General features: G+C 47.6%; 1 protein-coding gene across 1 annotated transcript in view; it reads left to right on the top strand.

Moving 5' to 3' along the window:
* Positions 1-16,302: 16,302 nt before the first annotated feature.
* GALNT14 (polypeptide N-acetylgalactosaminyltransferase 14) overlaps positions 16,303-17,173 on the top strand; it is a 99,473-nt gene continuing 98,602 nt past the window's right edge. Inside the window, exon 1 of the mRNA XM_036380744.2 lies at positions 16,303-16,541. Coding sequence (XP_036236637.1) covers positions 16,413-16,541 — 129 coding nt within the window. The 5' untranslated portion in view covers positions 16,303-16,412. The remainder of the gene's footprint in view (positions 16,542-17,173) is intronic.

The raw sequence follows: 17,173 nt of genomic DNA, 5'->3' as shown, positions 1-17,173 counted from the left end.
TTTCATAAATTGACATAGCTCTATTGAAATGGCCCTAATTTGATTTGACCAAATGATGAGCTGAGCCTCCAGTTGTTTGTTGTATGATGATTGTATTTATTTGATGATTGTATTTATTTCAGAAAGGCAGTGAGTTTTCTCTGCAGATTGAAAAGTACAGTACAGTGAAAAGTAAACTGATCCCATCTTAAGAGACTGACAGGGAATGAAGGTTCTCAGTAGGATGATACAGGAGCTGTCTGATAAAATATTTGGATATTTATTTTCTATAGGGTGAGCATGTGTGTGTGTACTTCTAAAGGATGCAGATAAATGTAGGCTGTAGTTAATTAAATAGTACAACCCAGGTGTGTGGCTGTGAGCAGTGTTAGAGAGCATGGAATAAGTGGGACTATTCACATCAAAATCCATGTGAGAGTTACTTGATGCATCTGTCTGTAGGATCCTTTTCCACTTTCTTACCATTGATTTATTTGGGCTGGAAATTTCCATGCTAAGTGACTGTTACAGGTTGCTGCTTTGATTTTTTTTTTCTTTTTTTTCCTTTTTTTGCATTCCTGCAGACAGCTCAATTGAGGCTCTTTTACAGTGCACAGCCTAGTCTGAGTCTGGGTGCTAAATGAATCAGAGCTCCAATGGGAATGAACATATAATGAAAGATCACTCTCTAATACCTTTGTAGGAAGGAGTTATATTAAGCTTGCATAGGCAGCGTTCCCTCTGGCTTTTGGTGACTTTTTAGGTGCTTAATCTCATAAATACTTTTTCAGAGTGCATGTGATATTCAGGAATGGGGTGGACTGTGGGTAAGAAAGTAAACTTGGGCATGACTGAGCTCAGGGATGTGCTTGCCACTGCACTGAGGCCTGAGCAATAGCATAAGCATATTTATAGAGGAACTCCTTTGCATATAAGTGTTCCCAGTCAGGAGGCATTAAGCAGTAAAAACAACAGCATGCACTTTATTCCTCAGAACAGTCTGTTTCTAAGCAATATCATTTTCATCCTGTTTTTATGAGAAAACTGTTAGAACCAGATAAATAGATGGCTGTGTTGGTACTCGTTTATTACAGATGATATATCTATCATCTATTGGGAGCGACCTGCTGTGGAGTCACAGGGTTCAGTCTGTGGAGCAGAGCAGGTTGGAGGGGACAGGGACACCCAGGGCCCCTGGAGCAGCCGAGGGCTCCGTGTCCCACTGGGCTCCCAAAGAGGCTCCGTGTCCCTGCCGGGCTCCCGAGGAGGCTCCATCAGCAGCTCCCCTCTCAATGCACGTCTCTGTTTCCTTTTATGACTAGCAGCTGAACATGATGGTGCAAACTAAATTAGCCTGATTTAATTTGCACTCAACTCAGCAGGGGATGTTATAAACACTGATTTACTGTGTGCAGGAGCAGCGTTGGGAGAACCAAAAGCGTTGATTGAGGGAGCGTAGGTCTCGCTTTTCTCAGCGTGTTTCGGAAAGGATGGTCCCTGTCACCCGTGGGAGTGTCCAGGGGCATCTGTGTGAGTGCAGAGTGTTCACTGCAGGCTCTGTGGGACATGATGGGAGGGAAATCTCTCAGTCCCAGCTGGGTTTGTTGCACATTTAGGGCTGGGAGTGTGCTGGACATTGCTCCGCCACAGGCTGTGTGCAAAACTGGTGCAGGACACCCAGTTTCACGTTGCAGTTCATTTTAATGTTGTACACATTGTTTTTTCTATCAGATTTTGTACTTATTTACTTCACACCTCTTTAATGCAGAGCGATGTAATTGCAGGGAGATTATTTTGCTATTGATTACTTGATCCAGGAAAGAAACAGAATTCATCCATGCCATGAATCACTAAGCATTTGCAGCAATAAACTTTATTGAGCCATGTGACTTGCTGTTACAGAATTGTAAAGAATCCTTTACTGGAATGATTATACCAAACCATGTACAATTCAAACTGAATTATCTGGCTCACAATAAAATGTTTTTGGCAAGGGCACCTACTCGGACACTGTGAAGCTTTTATATTGCTAACAGAATAATGTTTTCTGGGCAATTCTGAAGATATATTACTCCTCATTTACAATGTGCATTGTGAAAAAAATGGTCTGAAATGCTTCTGAAGGATGCAGTTGTTTGTAACCACAGCATTTACAGGGATGCTGAGCTGTGCAGTGGGTGGTATTGCTCTAGCAGAAATGAAAGAAAAGTGGGACTATGGCTTGAGACTAGTATTGCTAATAAAAGTCCTTTTTGAAAAAGGCAGGTGCAAGAATAGCAAATAATGTCTGTAGTGGGAAGAGGAGATGGATGGTGAGGTATATTGTAACATTAAGGCTGAGATGAAATTGAAAGGAACTAATCAACCCTTTGCAAACAAAGTCTTCAGCTAGAGCTTATTGCTGCAAGCACACACACCTGAAGTATTTCATGTTTCCTGGATATGGCTGGTGTGCATGTTGAGGGTGCAGCAGGATACCAGTCGGCCTCACTGCTCACGTGCATTCTGCATGATCAGGGCTTCTGTCTAGATGGCAACAGGACAGGCTCTACTCTCAAGCCTAACAGGACTCCAAAAGATCTGAGACTTACAGGAATGACAAGCAAAGCTGGAGAGGTCATGGCTACAGGGAAGAGCTGTGGCAGTTTTAGGCAAAAAGGGGAAGAGCTGTCCTCTGGGGACAAGTAACCACGAGGCAAATCAGCCCAAGATCATGGGCCCTTGTCCTTAGGTAGCTAGGGATGACCACCCTAGAGATACCAAGCTGGCCCAGGTTTGAGATAGAAACTCACAGATTGAGTATTTCTGCCTTTCTGGGTAACAATTAAATGCTGGTGGGACACTGCAGTGTAATTCTCTGTCTGAAGGTCACACCTTGCCTTTTACCCGTTTTACAGTGGGGCCACCAGAATTTCTGCCTTATCTAATTGCAATCCTTTACTAAGAGGCATTCTATTCATGCAAAAGGCTACTGCACTATCAAAGCTGTCCAAGCTGTGTCAGCAGGCTTTGATCACACCACAAGATGCTCTGTGTGGAATGAATAATGTTGCTTTGGTTTTGATTATTAAGCAGTACATGTAATCCTAACTCCATGACCCACAAATGGACCTCTAAAGGGCAAGTTGTCATTGGACTGGCACCATGAAAATGAGAGCTTTTGAAACTTTTGGAAGGAAAAGCCTGTTGCCAGGGGCAGATGGTGCCTGAGAACTGTCCATGAGCAGAGTGGGTGCAAAGTGTCCCACTAGTGCAGTCCTTCGTATGGGGCAGTAATGGGATGAAGAGACAACATGCGGACATAGAGTCAAAGCCACTGCTAAATCCAAGTGTCCACCAGTCCTCAGCCACCCACTCTCCAGTTCTACAACCCCACCAGGAGACTCAATTCTGACAATGGGATTTCAAAATTTGCAAACCTAAGTCTTCTTTTATTTCAGGTCAATGTTTCATGGAAGGGGGAGACTTTTCTCCTAAAGTTAGTCCTGCTAGACTCTGGTTGAATGCAGACCTGTGCTCCAGTGTGGAAGAGGGTGAAAAGCTGGAGTGTGATACAGAGGAATGATGTTTTCATTATTATTCAGAAAATTGAAGGGCAAAAATCCCCTTTGTTAATATTTGCAGTGCCAGGGGGAGAAAGATCAGGTCCCCAGGGTGATGGCTGCTATGTGACACAAGAGCAGGACTTGCTATTTACTTAGAAAATAAGTACTTCTGCAGTTTCCCAGTGGGAGTGATCTGTATTCAGCCTGGGGCTCTGTTAAGAGATAAGATTTGACCTGACCTGAGCCTCCTGAGGTCCTCCTCCCTCTGCATACCCCAGCATGGCTGCTCTGTAATCCTCCTGCTGCTGGGAACTGGATTTTTCCCCATAAGAAAAGCTTCATTCTTGTTGGCATCCAGGAGCTCAAATTATGACCCCCTCCGCAAGGTTTGGGGCTTGGCAAGAAGCCAGTGCTCTCTGAGTAGTTCTTTTGCACCTCTCTCTGCACATACACCCCCACATATTCCTGTGAACCTCATGCCACCTTCCTTAAAAACTGTTGCAATGCTGTGGTGAAAACGAAGACGAAAAAATTATTTTTTTCCTTCCCTTGCTCAGGGAGCAGCTCCTAGCAGAATGAAATGCTAACGAGTGCCTTTGCCTTTCCTTCCTGCTGTGTCTTACACTGAATTAGACCTGAAAAGCAGTATCACCAAGCTTGAAGTTCAATTTATCAGTGCAGTCAGGATTGATTTGTTACACTACCTATTCTGGGGAAATGAATGTCTCCATTGCGCTCCCTTCCAGTGCAGGCAGACCTTTGTTTTGCTCACATCAGCCATGTAATGTAGGAAGCTGACATTCCACAGATAAAGGAAAAAGCCTACAAAATCCTGACTAATTCTACCCAGCCTGGCAGGGCCAGAGAGTGATGCCACTTGCGAAGGACACGCTTGGCATTGTGGTGGCTGCAGATACCAGGCAGAAGTGCTCTCTACCTGGGCTTATCTGCTACTTTTTTGTTACTGAATAAGTGTTTAATGCCATAAGTGTCCTAGAAAATTATTCTAGGGTGAATTACATGTCCCCATTATCACTATTAATGTTCTAGCTGGACCATTTTGTTGATCCTTGGAACTCAAATCCACAGTAAGAGTCAGGTTGAAAACGAACTTGTTTTTTGTACAAATTTTCAGCTGTTGTGTGAGACAAGAAAAATGGACTTCGCTACTGCTGTTGAAGAGGAAAATTTTCACTCATAATCTAGCACAGGGAATCTCCATTAAGAGAGCAGCAATTATAAATCCAGTTTTCTCTTGCAGCACATTTTGATGAAATATTTGCAATGAGCCACATACAAATGTGGAAATTGTGTTTTCAGATTCAAAAGCCCCAAAATGTGATTGCTATGAAGTGTTCCATCTTTTCTTTAAAGACCTTTTTTTTTTCTTTTTCCTTCCCTAACTTGTCATGCACACATCAAATGTGGAGGGAAGGGTTAAGAGCTAAGCACCCTGCAGAACCATGCAGAGCAATTCATGCTCCTGGAAATGTGGCTACGAGAAGGATGTCTATAGCTGGTGCTCATTAAGCGAGGTGAAATGAAAGAGGTAGTTGCTCTAAAGTAGCTTTTTTTCTTCAGGTAAAAGCAGGATTTCTTTCTCATAAATATGCTGCAGCTAGACATAAATGACTTATTGCTTGAAAGCAGCTCTGCGCTGCTGAAGAGCTGGAGCATAAGAGTGAGAAATTTGGTCTTAAGCTAGCCTGAGTGGGTGCTTTCAGCCTGGCTGCTGGCAGCAGCAATGCTGCTTTTTGCCTGGGCTGAGGCTGCTGAGGGCTTCTGCCTCTGCAGCTCCATGCTGAGCTTCCAGAGGATGCAGGAGTGTGATTATGTCTCTGGGTGGCCCATTACCACAGTCTCTCCCTTTCCACAGCCCTCTTCAAAACCAAGGAGTTAGCTTGGAATACTGCTCCAGAAACCGGGGCCATGCTTGCTCTGTGAGTTTTTGGGTACAGCTCCCCCCCATTAATGGAGTAGGTGCTTTTTGTGCTCCTTTAGAGCATCCAGCCTTGTTGACCCTTCTCTGCAGCTTGGGGGTTTATTGTAATTTACTGTGTTTCCTTTTAAAATGAAAAAAGAAAACAATATCAACATCACCCACTCTTCCTAGCTGCTCCTTGATCTCAGAGCTCAGCAGGGTCATAACCCTAGTCTTAAGAACTGTCTCCTCCTTCAGTCTCCTACTCTTAGAGCATAGGAATGCATGTAGCAAAAGACTATCACAGATGGCTGAGGTGTTCCCCTGATCCTCTGGCCAACATTAACTCCAGCTGTCCATCAGCCCCAGCTCTGCAAACTGATGTCTGAAGTCCTGCAGGAACTGGCTCACGTGGGACCACGTGTCCCAGAACCGGGGTGTGACTGTACCCAGGAGAGGGGTGGCACAGACCACTGGAGGTCTCATTTTATCTTGGAGCCATGCTTGTCTCAGAGCCCTTTTCTGAAACCCAGGTACTGTCCGTGCTGGATGCATCCCTTGTGCACAACTTCTGCCTTTCAGTGAGGCTGGGGAAATGTCAGCCTGATGTTAAGATGCTCATCCTCAGGGACTCTGACTCCCAGCCTCCCAACACTCACCAGGCAAATCCAGACAGGAGGAATAACCCTGAGCATCTCCAAAATAGTTTGATCTGAAGGGCTCATTATTTTTGAACAGCTGAGTTGAACATTACTGAGAACTCAATTTCCATTTCAGCTTGCTTTTCTACTTGTGCAGGGCAGAGCGTGGGAGCAAGGCTTGGGCACTTCACAGCCTCCCCGATATGGATCAATATTTTCCAATGTGCACAGTTTCCAAGAGTTTAAACCGCTGAGTTTTGCAGAACTTTAATTGTATCAAATGCAAAAAAGAAAGGGATACTCTATCAAACCAACACATAGCTAAGCACATAAAGAATTTAGGGGATGAATTACCAGAAAATAATTCATATGCTGCAGGAATAAACTGCTGAGTCCAGTACAAGGAACTCCCATTTATTCTTCATTTTTATTTTTATTTTTATGGTTTACAAGTACTTAGAAATACAAAATGGCGAGAGGAGTTTGGTGGTAAGGCCGTGTGGAGGTGCCATTCCTCAACACTGCTTTTTAAATTATGAAAAATGTTGCTTTAAATCTGTAGAACATCAAAGAACTTCTGTCAGCTCTGACCACCTGATGGAGCTGAAGGAAGCTGAGAAGTCCACATTACTTTGCTGAATTAAGGTGCCAGAACCTGAGCTAGATAGACACAGCTGTCACTGGAGAGCCTACTGTGACAGGAAATAAGCCCTTCCTGATGCAAGGCAGACATTCTTCCTTTCTCAAATTATTTAAAACAACCAGAGGCAACAGACCCTCTGGTGGCCCATGCTGCTACATATGCCTGAAAGTTAAGATCAGCTGAGAATATTTCTCCTCAATGACCTGGCATATAGAATCATAGAATAATTTGTGTTGGAAAGGACTTTTAAAGGTCATCCAGCCCAACCCTTCTGCAGTAAGAAGGGATATCTTCAACTAGACCAGATTACTCAGAGCCTCATCCAACCTGGCTTTGAATGTTTCCAGGGACAGGTCATCTGCCACCTCTCTGGGCAACATGTTCCAGTGATTCACCATCTTCATTGGAAAACATTGTCTTCTTATATCTAGTCTAAATCTTACCCTCATTCCCTCTTGTCTTACCACTACCTGCTCACATAAAAAATCCCTCTCCAGATTTCTTGTGTGCCCCCTTAAGGTACTGGAAGGTTCTCTAAGGTCTCCATGGACCAGGCTGAACAGTTCCAGCTCTCCCAGCCTGTCTTTGCAGTTGAGGTGCTCCAGCTCTCTGAGCATCTTCATGGCCTCCTCTGGACTCACTCTGACAAGTCCACATCCATCTTTTGTTGGGAGTCCCAGAACTGGTTCAGTACTCCAGGTGGAGTCTCACAAGAGCAGAGTCTCACAAGTAGAGGGAGAGAATACCTCTCCCTGGACTTGGTGGCTTTGCTTCCTTTGATGCAGCCCAGGATGTGGTTGGCAATATGTGAAGAGCTGCCTTTAGTTAACAAAGCCCAGAGAGAAGGTCTCCTGATTGTTGGTAAAGCTGCTTTCCTCAGAGGCTGTGCTGGGTGTTGTGCCCTTCCCAGGCTGGGTCCAGGAGCTGAGCTGGCTGCTTTGCAGGGCTGAATGGCAGGGTGAAGGCCTTGCAGCATCAGCTGAGGCTTTGTGTGAAGCCAGTGTTTTCCTTTGGTGAATAACCCTGGGCATTCCTGCAGCGAGGGATGAGGCTGCTCTGATGTCAACAGGAGGTGGCTGCAGGATCAACCCCTTCTGCATTGCTTGGGTAGCAGGGTGGAAGGACTCCATGGGTGAGCAGCATGGGGGGTGGGCCCACAGTGTCTCCATCAGTAGCCCAGCTCTTGGGGGCTGCCCAGAATATGCTCACCTGCCCTGTTCCTCCCAAATTGAGGCTCCTCCTGACTGGTTCTGGACTGTGAAGGGACAGCCAGCCTGGGACCCAAGCCCCTCCCTTCATTCAGCACATGGAGGAGGGTAATTAAAGGAGTCATCCTTCCAAGTCAGGCTTTTTGTACAGCTCTTCAAACCTAGAAACCACTCCTTTTTCTCCTGGCACTAGGCTCAGCTTGCTGAAACAAAGATTAAAAGCCTGGATTCCACTAAAGATTCTTCAGTGGCAGCCTAAACAAGCTCCCTAGAGAAGATTAACTATCCCCTGCACTGTTTGAGCTTGAGCTTTAGCAAAATGGACTGATGAGGAAAACATAGGTAGTACTGCAAAGATGAATTTGATAAAGGTGGGCAGAGCACAGTGGAGGCATGAAAGGCTGGTTAAGTGTTTGCTTTTATGTATAGCTGAGTTCTAGGTCTTTAGACAAGACTTAATCTTTTCTATAAACAAATAACACATTCATTTACATGAATAATCCACATTTCTTATGCAAATCATTTGCCTGCTGCTATTTCTACTGAGAATAATATTCAGTATAATTACCACATTTATTTAGTGAATCTATTTACACAGGATAGCTCTCTCTGTCCATGAACGCTCTTCACCAGAGAAGCCCAAAGAGCAACAGGGGAGGCCAAGCTGCCAGTCATGTGTGCCCTGTGCTTTCTATTTTTGTTCCCATGAAGCATTCTGGGACCGTTTGAGATGTCTGGGAGAGAACAGAAGGATGCCAGCATCCTGCCTCCATCCCAGGGAGAGCACCTGCTGCTAATGGAAGGCAGCTCTCCCCTGCTCACCAGCCTGCTGTTTGAGCTCCAGCTAACTATAATGAGGCAAGGCACTTTGAATAATAACTTTCCTTTGGGTATAAGGCTATCTTAATTTTTTGTGTGTTTAAGTTGGTAATTGCCACAGAGTTTGAAAATCTTCCAGGTTTTACCACTCCTAATTATGTTCTCATGCATATGCATCCCCTGCTTGTGTGCTCATTACTGCGAGGAGATCAGAACCCCGAACGTTGGAGCAGTTCCCTCCAATTATCTTCCAGATGCAGAAGTTCCTGTGAAATATCTCTCCTGCATGGGATGGCCCAAGGTGTTTGGAGAACATCTTGCTGTCCAGAGCACATTTTGCTCTGGGTGGTAAAATCAAGATGGGTTTCATCCCTCACGTGTCTCACCCAGACTGCTCCTACCTGATACGTCTCCTTGCTTGTAGCACCAGCCATTGAAATACTTGTTCAGGGGAAGTTATTAAGGTGTCCTAATGGAAAATATTTCAAGTTTCTAGGGCCCTGATTGCCTCTTTACCTGCTCCGTTTGCATCTATTGATCGTTCTGGTTCAACAAGACCCTCTGGGACTAACAAACGCTAACAGGTTTGAATGCATTCATTAGGTTCTATGCGGGGAAAGAAAAATAACGCTGTTGGGCTTCTGACTTGTTCTTGCTCAATAACAGCAAAACAAATGTGTGCAATTAAACATTACTTTGTTTTCTAAACAGCAGCCTTGAAATTTTGTCCTCCTAGTGGGGGAATCAAGCTGCTGCTTTGCTGTCTGACCAACACCAATGATTTGGTGATGGAAAAGGAGATGTTAATCCACCTGAGCACGTTCAGGGTAGAATACCATTCCCTTGTAGGTAGGCAGGATTTCTAGCACTGTGTGTGTTTTTGTGTAGGAGATCACAGTGGATCCTATGAAAAGATCAACGTGGAGCAAGCACAGCCATTGACATTACTCAGTCTTTTAGTACAGAGTAACTGCTTTTTAACTATTTGTCAGGGAGCTGTGGGGTTAGTAGTTGTCAGCCCCTTGGAACTTTTGTACTGTGAGAGAGGGAGGTTGCCTGATCAAATAGAAATCCCTGTCTTTATGCTTAAAGCATTGGATTGTGTATGAAGATGTCTATTCCTAGACACCTCACCTAAATAATGGGATTAAAATCTTAAGAAGTAAGGTGATGTGTGGCTCACTGTCTCCAGTTTTTGTGTCCCCCAAGAGAAGGGCGAGATAAACAGTCAGGATTTTTTTCTGGGAAAATTTTATAGGGGGAAGAGGGTAAAACTTTCCACCCAGCTGTGAAAACCCTCCTTCCCCAGAAGTGCCTGGTGCAATATTGCATATTCCCAGCTGTGTTAATAGATGCCTAGATCCCAGCTGGCATTGGGCCACGCTTACATATCCCAGAAATAGAGATTTAATTCTGAAGTCTGCTTAACACCTGCACACAAAAGGACAGAGGCATTAAAGGTGCTTTAAGGACAAAGCTTTATTTTAGCTAATGTGTTCTCTCACCCATCACATGACTTGTTCTTTATTCTGTTGAGTGTCACCTGTCCAAACCACAATTATGGGCTTCAATGTGTCTGAGAGACACAGTCCTGCAGCTGGCTAAAAGGGACTGATTTAGCACATTCAAAGCAACAAAAGGGTTTGGTCTGAATTCTGGCAGGGTTCTCTGCTTTTAGAGACGGATGTGGGGGTGAGGGGGTGTGTGCATGTGTGTGAATGCACACAGGAGCACAGCTCCTTGGGAGCCAGGTGAGCAGCTTTGCTTCCCCTGGAAGTCCCAGCAACACTGGGAGCATGTGTTTTACCAGAGCTGTGCTGAGAGCTGCAGGGTGCCCAGGACCTCACAGGTTCAGCTGCTGCTGGTAAAGATTCACCTGCCCTGTGCTCTGCTTATTGATTGTGTGCTGCAGCTTGGCCCATAAAACCCTCTGCTGCCTTTGGTCTCAAATACTCCTTTGTGGCCATTTGCAGTGCCAGCCACTGATGGTGGTGCAGTGACCTGGAGCTAGGCAGCTTACCCCACCAAAACAAAGAGAAAACAGGTTGGGCATCAGCAGCCACTGCTTATCCAGGAGCTTTTTCCAGAAAATAGGAGCATCAGGAGAGAATAACAAGCACCAGAGAAATTTGGGGACAGATAGGATCCAGAAAGATTTACTGTAGCAATAAAGCCCAGAGGCAGGGCAGGTCAAGGGTACTGTTCTTTGCTAAAATGTCCCTCAGTCAGACACTGAAGGGAATGTGTCTCCCTTCAAATCTCCAGTTGCTCTTCCCCTTGTTCCCACACCTGCTTGAATTGGCATCATTGAGCACCTGGAAATGCTGTGAGTAAAGGCTACATCTAGTCCAGAAAAACCTGTGCTCCAGCAAATGCAGACAAGGACTGGGGATCATGGGAATGAAACACAAGTACAAGTGGGTGCCCACTTGATTGCAGTTGCTGGGAGTGGAAAACACCTTGAGGTAAGCAAGAATTCCCCCAGCCTGCCTTCAATTTTACTACAGAGAAGTCTTTGCAGTTGTTCCAGTGGTGAGGGAGCTCAGTGCTGCCTCATCCATCAGTGCCACAGACACTAGCCTGGAGGTGGGAGTCTGACGTGTAGGAACTGCAGGCAAATGTCTGGGTGTGTGCTCTTGCCCATCAACTTGGGAAGCAGCTTCTGTTGCTGCAGCTGACTTGATGAGCGTTTCAATTAACAAATGCCATTAAAGTAGCTCTCCTCTTTATTTTATTTTTTTTTTAATGCATAGCATTTCCTGACAGCTTAAACGTTTAATTAACTGGAGATGCCATCGTGGAAAGTTTGCTGGAGAAGAATGCTTGCGGTTTAATTAAAAGGAAAAAAAAATCCTTCAGAGGTACTGGAAGAGATCTGCTTGCAACACTGATAGTGGCAAAAAGCCTGCAGGAACTCCTGCATTTCCCTTTCTGAGTGCAGCAGTAGGTGAGGAGGTGCACAGCAATATCATCACCCGGGAGGAGAAGGTGAGTGCTTCACAGCTTCACGTTTGACCCTCCCATTTAAGCTGCAGATGTAGGACAAGCTACAATTCTGTTACCTCAGCAAGGGAGAGGAGACAGCCAATAAAAAGTTTTGGTTTTGTTTTTTAATACTTTTAACTTACAATTCCCCTGGTATTAGGCCAGAGCTCTCTCTCTAACATTTTTGGTATTCTCCAAGGGCACACAGAGAGAACATTTTTCATATAAGCACTGGTCTGATTTTTTTTTTTTTTTTGGCTTCTGTTACAAAACAAAGGCAGATCTTTCCTGCCACAAAAAAAAAATGTGGAATACTGTTCACATTATCTTCAACAGCCATCATGAAAGCTGTTTTTTGAGGTGGCAGAGTACTGCCTGAGGTGGCAGAGAGCCTTGGCTGCTCTCACAATGCTGAGGGCTGTGTGAGATTTAGCTGTGGGTAGGAACCATCAGCTCAGCACACACTTGCACCCCTGCAGCAGCTTTCCACAGGGCCACAGCACGGTGGTGTCAAGTGCTGCAGAGCTGGGGACCCCCACAGCAAAGCAACAACCTCCTTGCTGCTCTGCAAAGGACTTCTGCCCTTCCTCCTCACACTGACCAAGGGACCAAGGGACTTCTGCCCTTCCTCTCCTCACACTGACCAAGGGACCCAGAGGCTTTTTGAGCAGCTACAGGTCGGAAAAGGGAGCTTTGTTCCCGTATTAAGTACAAACCTGGAAGTCACTGACATGACTGTTCACATCTGAAGCACAGCTCCACCCACAGAGGGGTATCAAATGGTTCTGAGTCATCTCGGGGAGCAGGCTGGGGCTGTGGGGTGCTGCTGGGCCAGGGCATGTGCTGGCTTGTTGTCCTGGAGCTTCTGCACCCAGGCTGGCACCTCTGCTGCTGGTGACAAGGGACAGCTGGGCTCCTGCTGAAGCAGGCCAGTGCTCAGCACCTGCCAAAACAGCAATTTGGGAGCACAGCAGCACACCCTCTGCCAGGGTGGGGAGAGAAACTTCTGAATGAGCATCTTCCCTTGAGCCTGGAGGAGCCACAGAGGCACCACTGAATGAAATCCAGCCCCCTGTGTAACCACCTATCACCATGCTGACCCTTTCAAAAGCTGATCTCTTATTTTTTTGCAAACAGAGTCTTTCTGATGTATGTGCTACTGCAAGCAGCACTTCTTCATGGGGATGGTGCAGTGCCACGAACAGCACTGAGTGCTGGGCTACACCAAGTTGGACCAGACTCCTGGTTAAAGCTACCCCTGCCTGAACCAGATCCTCCCCTGGCAGTGGAGCTCTCTGTCCTAGAAGCCCCTTTCAATCCAGAGCTCAGTGGGGCTTCTCCATCTTACAATAACCTCCCATGTTCAGCTGAGACTCCTCAGTATCCCCAAGTTGGGGGTGGATTTTGATCCTTTCCTCTGATCACTTCTCGACTGCATCTGTTTGAGCCCCTTTCAGCTTTCTGAGAAAAAAAAACTGCAAAGCATTTGTGATCCTTTTGGAAAAGAAACATTCTGTGAATGGAATCTCAGATGTGAACTGAACTCAAACCCCAGAGTACTCCTAGTAAAAACTGCACTGAAGCAGTGTCCAGCTGGTTTGTAGACCCAGTGAGGTTAGATTCCCTTGAAATAAGCTTTACAGATTTCCTTGAAACAGCAAGGAAAGCTACTTTCCCCTTCCACCCATTTCTCAAAGGACATGAAGGGCCATTGTCTGAAGTGTGATTGTGAAGAGTCCCCCTCCCACTCAGAAATCACGTTCTATCTTTCCTTTCACAAAACAATCATTTTCATCAGCTTTTCAATGCTGATACCAACAAATGCCAGCCACCCATTTCCTAGATTTTTTTTCTGTCTCTGGCTATACTGCCTGTAAATTTTCTTGTGTTGGAAACAGGTAATACGTTATGGACCTCTCTTGTGAAGCAGCTGAGATTGGCAGATAAAAAAAAAATTAGAGAAATGGGAAAGATATGGGTCAATAGTACAACAGAAGATTTTTTATTATTATTTTTTATACAAGTCTCAAATAACTCTGAACCTCCAGATTTGTATTCTTGCCTTATTCTTGTTTAAATAGCTGTTACCATCATCTGCTTGACATATTGTCTGTCCCAGCACACAGGCACACCGTCAGGAGGAAAATACTTCCTCGAGAATTCCGCATTGCCAGAGCTCCTGGGGTCCCCTGCCTCCACCTGGGACAGCTGCACACAGCTGGGATTTGCAGAGCATCCCCCCCCGGCTGCAGTGGTAGCAATGCCAGCAGGGAAGCATCGGCCCTTTGCCCGTTCTCTGCCAGGATAACAGCGAGTTATCCATCACGGCACCGAGCCCTGCCAGTGAAGCTTTCCCTCAGCAGAGGGAGTTGTTTCTCAAGGTAATAAGAAAGCATTATCTGATTGCATTTTTGTCAGGTATGTCCTATTTATTACCTTACCTGTAATCTAATTTGTAATGTATTTCCTTGATATTTTCTATACTTCCCCTCTGTATTTTGTAATAGCTTCCCCTGAAAGCCTGACATACAAAAAAGACAAGGTTTTTAATCCAGCTTTGAATGATAATACCCTCCAGGTGCCTTTATCTGGAAAAACTCTCCTTGCACAGAGGGAGGTCTGGTAGGAAAAACTCAGCACCCTCTAAAAATGTGTTGGGGGAACACTGTTTACCAGCAGCCAAGGTCACTTTGTCCCAGGCAGGAAAATACTTGTGGCTATTTTCTACTTGTGGCAAGGCAATCTTTTTGGTCAGAAAGCCATTCCTGATCCAAAGGAGGTATGTGAAAGGTAGAAACCAGTCTGTCCCAACAGCAGGAAGGCAAGAAAACATCTATAAGCAATATAAAAACTATCACTGATGTGCCTCAGCTGCTGAAAGCTGCCCAGGTGTTTTACCTTGGCTGTCAGGAAGAAGCATAAGGCAGCAGTTTGGGGAGAGAGCAGCACTTGTAGGTCCCAGCTAGGTTGGGCAGAGATGTCTCCTGGTGGCAGAGGTGAAGTGTGATGGTCCAGCTACCCTGAACGTGGGGCTGAGGAAGGTTAATTGGCATGAGAAACGATGCATGCCGTGGGAACAGGTTGCGTTTTCAGGTTGGTGTGGGCTTCCCATGTGACATCAGGTTGGTGGCTCACCAGGGCATGAGAGCTTTCTGCCCTCTTCCCACCTGGTTAGTTCTTCTCTCGCTTGGCTGTAAAGCAAAGTTCAAATTCACTGCCTAATGGACCTGGATTTCCTCCTTCTGGTAAAGGTGTTTCAAAGTCACACAGCTTTAAAACAAAGAAAGAGAAACGTCCCTTTTTGTGGATGCTAATGAAATTTTTATCTGGGCATCTTTCTGTGAATGTTGGGCCTGAGAGGCATGGATTATGTTAGGGAGAAGGGCTTATTGAGCCCTGGAAATAAATCAGAGGAGGACAGAGGATGAAGATCACAAATGATAAATTAGCAAGTGACAGAAAACAACTGCAGGAAATAATAAAGCCAGGAGAAGTGTGTGGGAAATGCATAGGGGAGGTTGTTTACAACATGTGCATTGGACTTTCCAGCATTTGACATCTTATCTCTATTTCATTCCATATGTTACTTTATGCATGGATTCCTGTTTTTATGGGGTTTGTTCTATAGTTTTTGCACTAACATGAATGACTCACATCTGCTCCAATACTTAATTTATTCTCTAATGTCTTCTGCAAAGGTTTGCTCAGCTCATGTAATACTTGTCAGTGGCCAGATCGGAAGAGCAGCTTCAGGAGGTGAGCAGGGATAGCTGGGTGAGACAGCTCTTTTCTGGAGTCCTACTCTGTAGTTGTGTTAGGTGGGGTTTTTTACCACTGTAATTCCCACTTTGGCTGCCCTGTGTGGGCAGGCCTGCTGTGCTGGGGCCGTGTATGGAGCCAGCAAGGAACACCCCATGGGACAGGGATGACAGCTGAGGGCTGTCCTTGCAGGACCGTGGCCCAGCACTAAGCTGTTGCCGGAATACCAACAGCTGATGATTATGATTTTATTTTTTAAGTGTTCTTGACAGCTCTGGAGACACACATCTTCTCTTCCAAATCCAGTAATTAAATTCCACCTACCTGAATTCCCCCTGCTGTTTCAATTGGTTAAATTAATCTTCCCATCATGTCTGAGCCTCCTCTGTGTGTTGTTGAACGGTGGCCTCCTCTCGCCCCGGAGTCGGGCGGGGACGGGGACCGGGACCGACCCGGGCCAAACTCGCAGCGGCGCTGCCCAGCCCCGGCATCCCTTGGCGTGCAAGCGGCCCGGGCTCACTCAGGGAGGCAGGGCAGAGGGATGGGCGTCCCCGGTTACACACGGGCACCCCGGAACCCCTCGCTGTCCCCGTCCCCAGGGCTGCCTCCCCGCCGGCGCGGAGCGAGCAGAGCAGCAGCTCCCCGGGGACCAGCCCGGCTGCCTGCGCGCTGCACCTTTCCCGGCGAGCGGCTCCAGCCCCCCTCCTCCCGGCGCCTCCTCCTCCCGTTCCTCCTCCCCTCCCCTCCCCTGCAGAGCATGCACAGCCCGGGACTCGCATCGCCGGCTCCGAGGCGGGCGGGCGGGCGAGACCGTGCTCCCCGCCAGCCCCGCTGCCGCTGCCCCCCGAGCCGCCCGCGGCTCCCCCTCAGCGCCTCCCGCTGCCCCCGCCGGACTTTTCGCTCCTGCCGAGGATGAGGCGGCCGACGCGGCGGCTGGCGCTGTCTCTGCTCGGGGTGCTCTGGCTCGCCGCCCTCCTCCTCTTCTTCTTCGGGGCGCGGAGGAAGTTGGAGGTGCCGGAGCCCGAGGGACACACGCCTGAGGTGAGGAAGGGGCGGCGGGGCCGCGGCTGCTCCGGCGGGACTTGGGCGCGATGCCGCCGCCGCCGCCCGGGGAAGAAGTTCCCGGCGGTTTTCGGGACCCCCACCCCATCGCGTTCCCCTTCAAGTTTGGTACCGGCCCTGTGCCTTTGAGGGGGGCACTGGAGCCCTTTCCGTACCCCCCGGGCTTGGTTTTCCCCCTCCCCTCCCTCCGCTGGGTCTCGGACAGCGGCAGCCCCAGCTGCCCCCCCGGCCCCGCTTCACCGGGAGTGCCCCGGCCGCGGGTGCTGCCGGCGGTACCGGCCCTTTGTCCCGCCGCCAACTTGGAGCATCCCAGGCTCCGGGGAGCGGGGGGAGCGGTGCTCCCCAAGGGAACCAAACGCGTGGTTCGTGTCACGGGTGGGGGACCGGCGGCTCCTTTCCCCCTGGGTCACGCCGTGCTCCCCGGCTCTGCCCTAAAGGAGAAGGGCTCGGTCCTGCCCGGGCTGACAGGACCGGAGGGGAGCACACTTTGCATGGTCCGTGTTTGGCGTACGCGGGCTGGGCGAGCCCGGTTAAAGCGGGGGCCCCCGCTTTCGCTGCTGGCTGTGGTGGGAGAGCAGGGTCGGGCAGCGCCGCTGCCCTGGGAGCCCCGG

The sequence above is a fragment of the Molothrus ater genome, chromosome 3 (assembly GCF_012460135.2).
Source record: "Molothrus ater isolate BHLD 08-10-18 breed brown headed cowbird chromosome 3, BPBGC_Mater_1.1, whole genome shotgun sequence".
Lineage (NCBI taxonomy): Eukaryota > Metazoa > Chordata > Aves > Passeriformes > Icteridae > Molothrus > Molothrus ater.
This window is presented reverse-complemented; position numbering and strand designations above follow the sequence as displayed.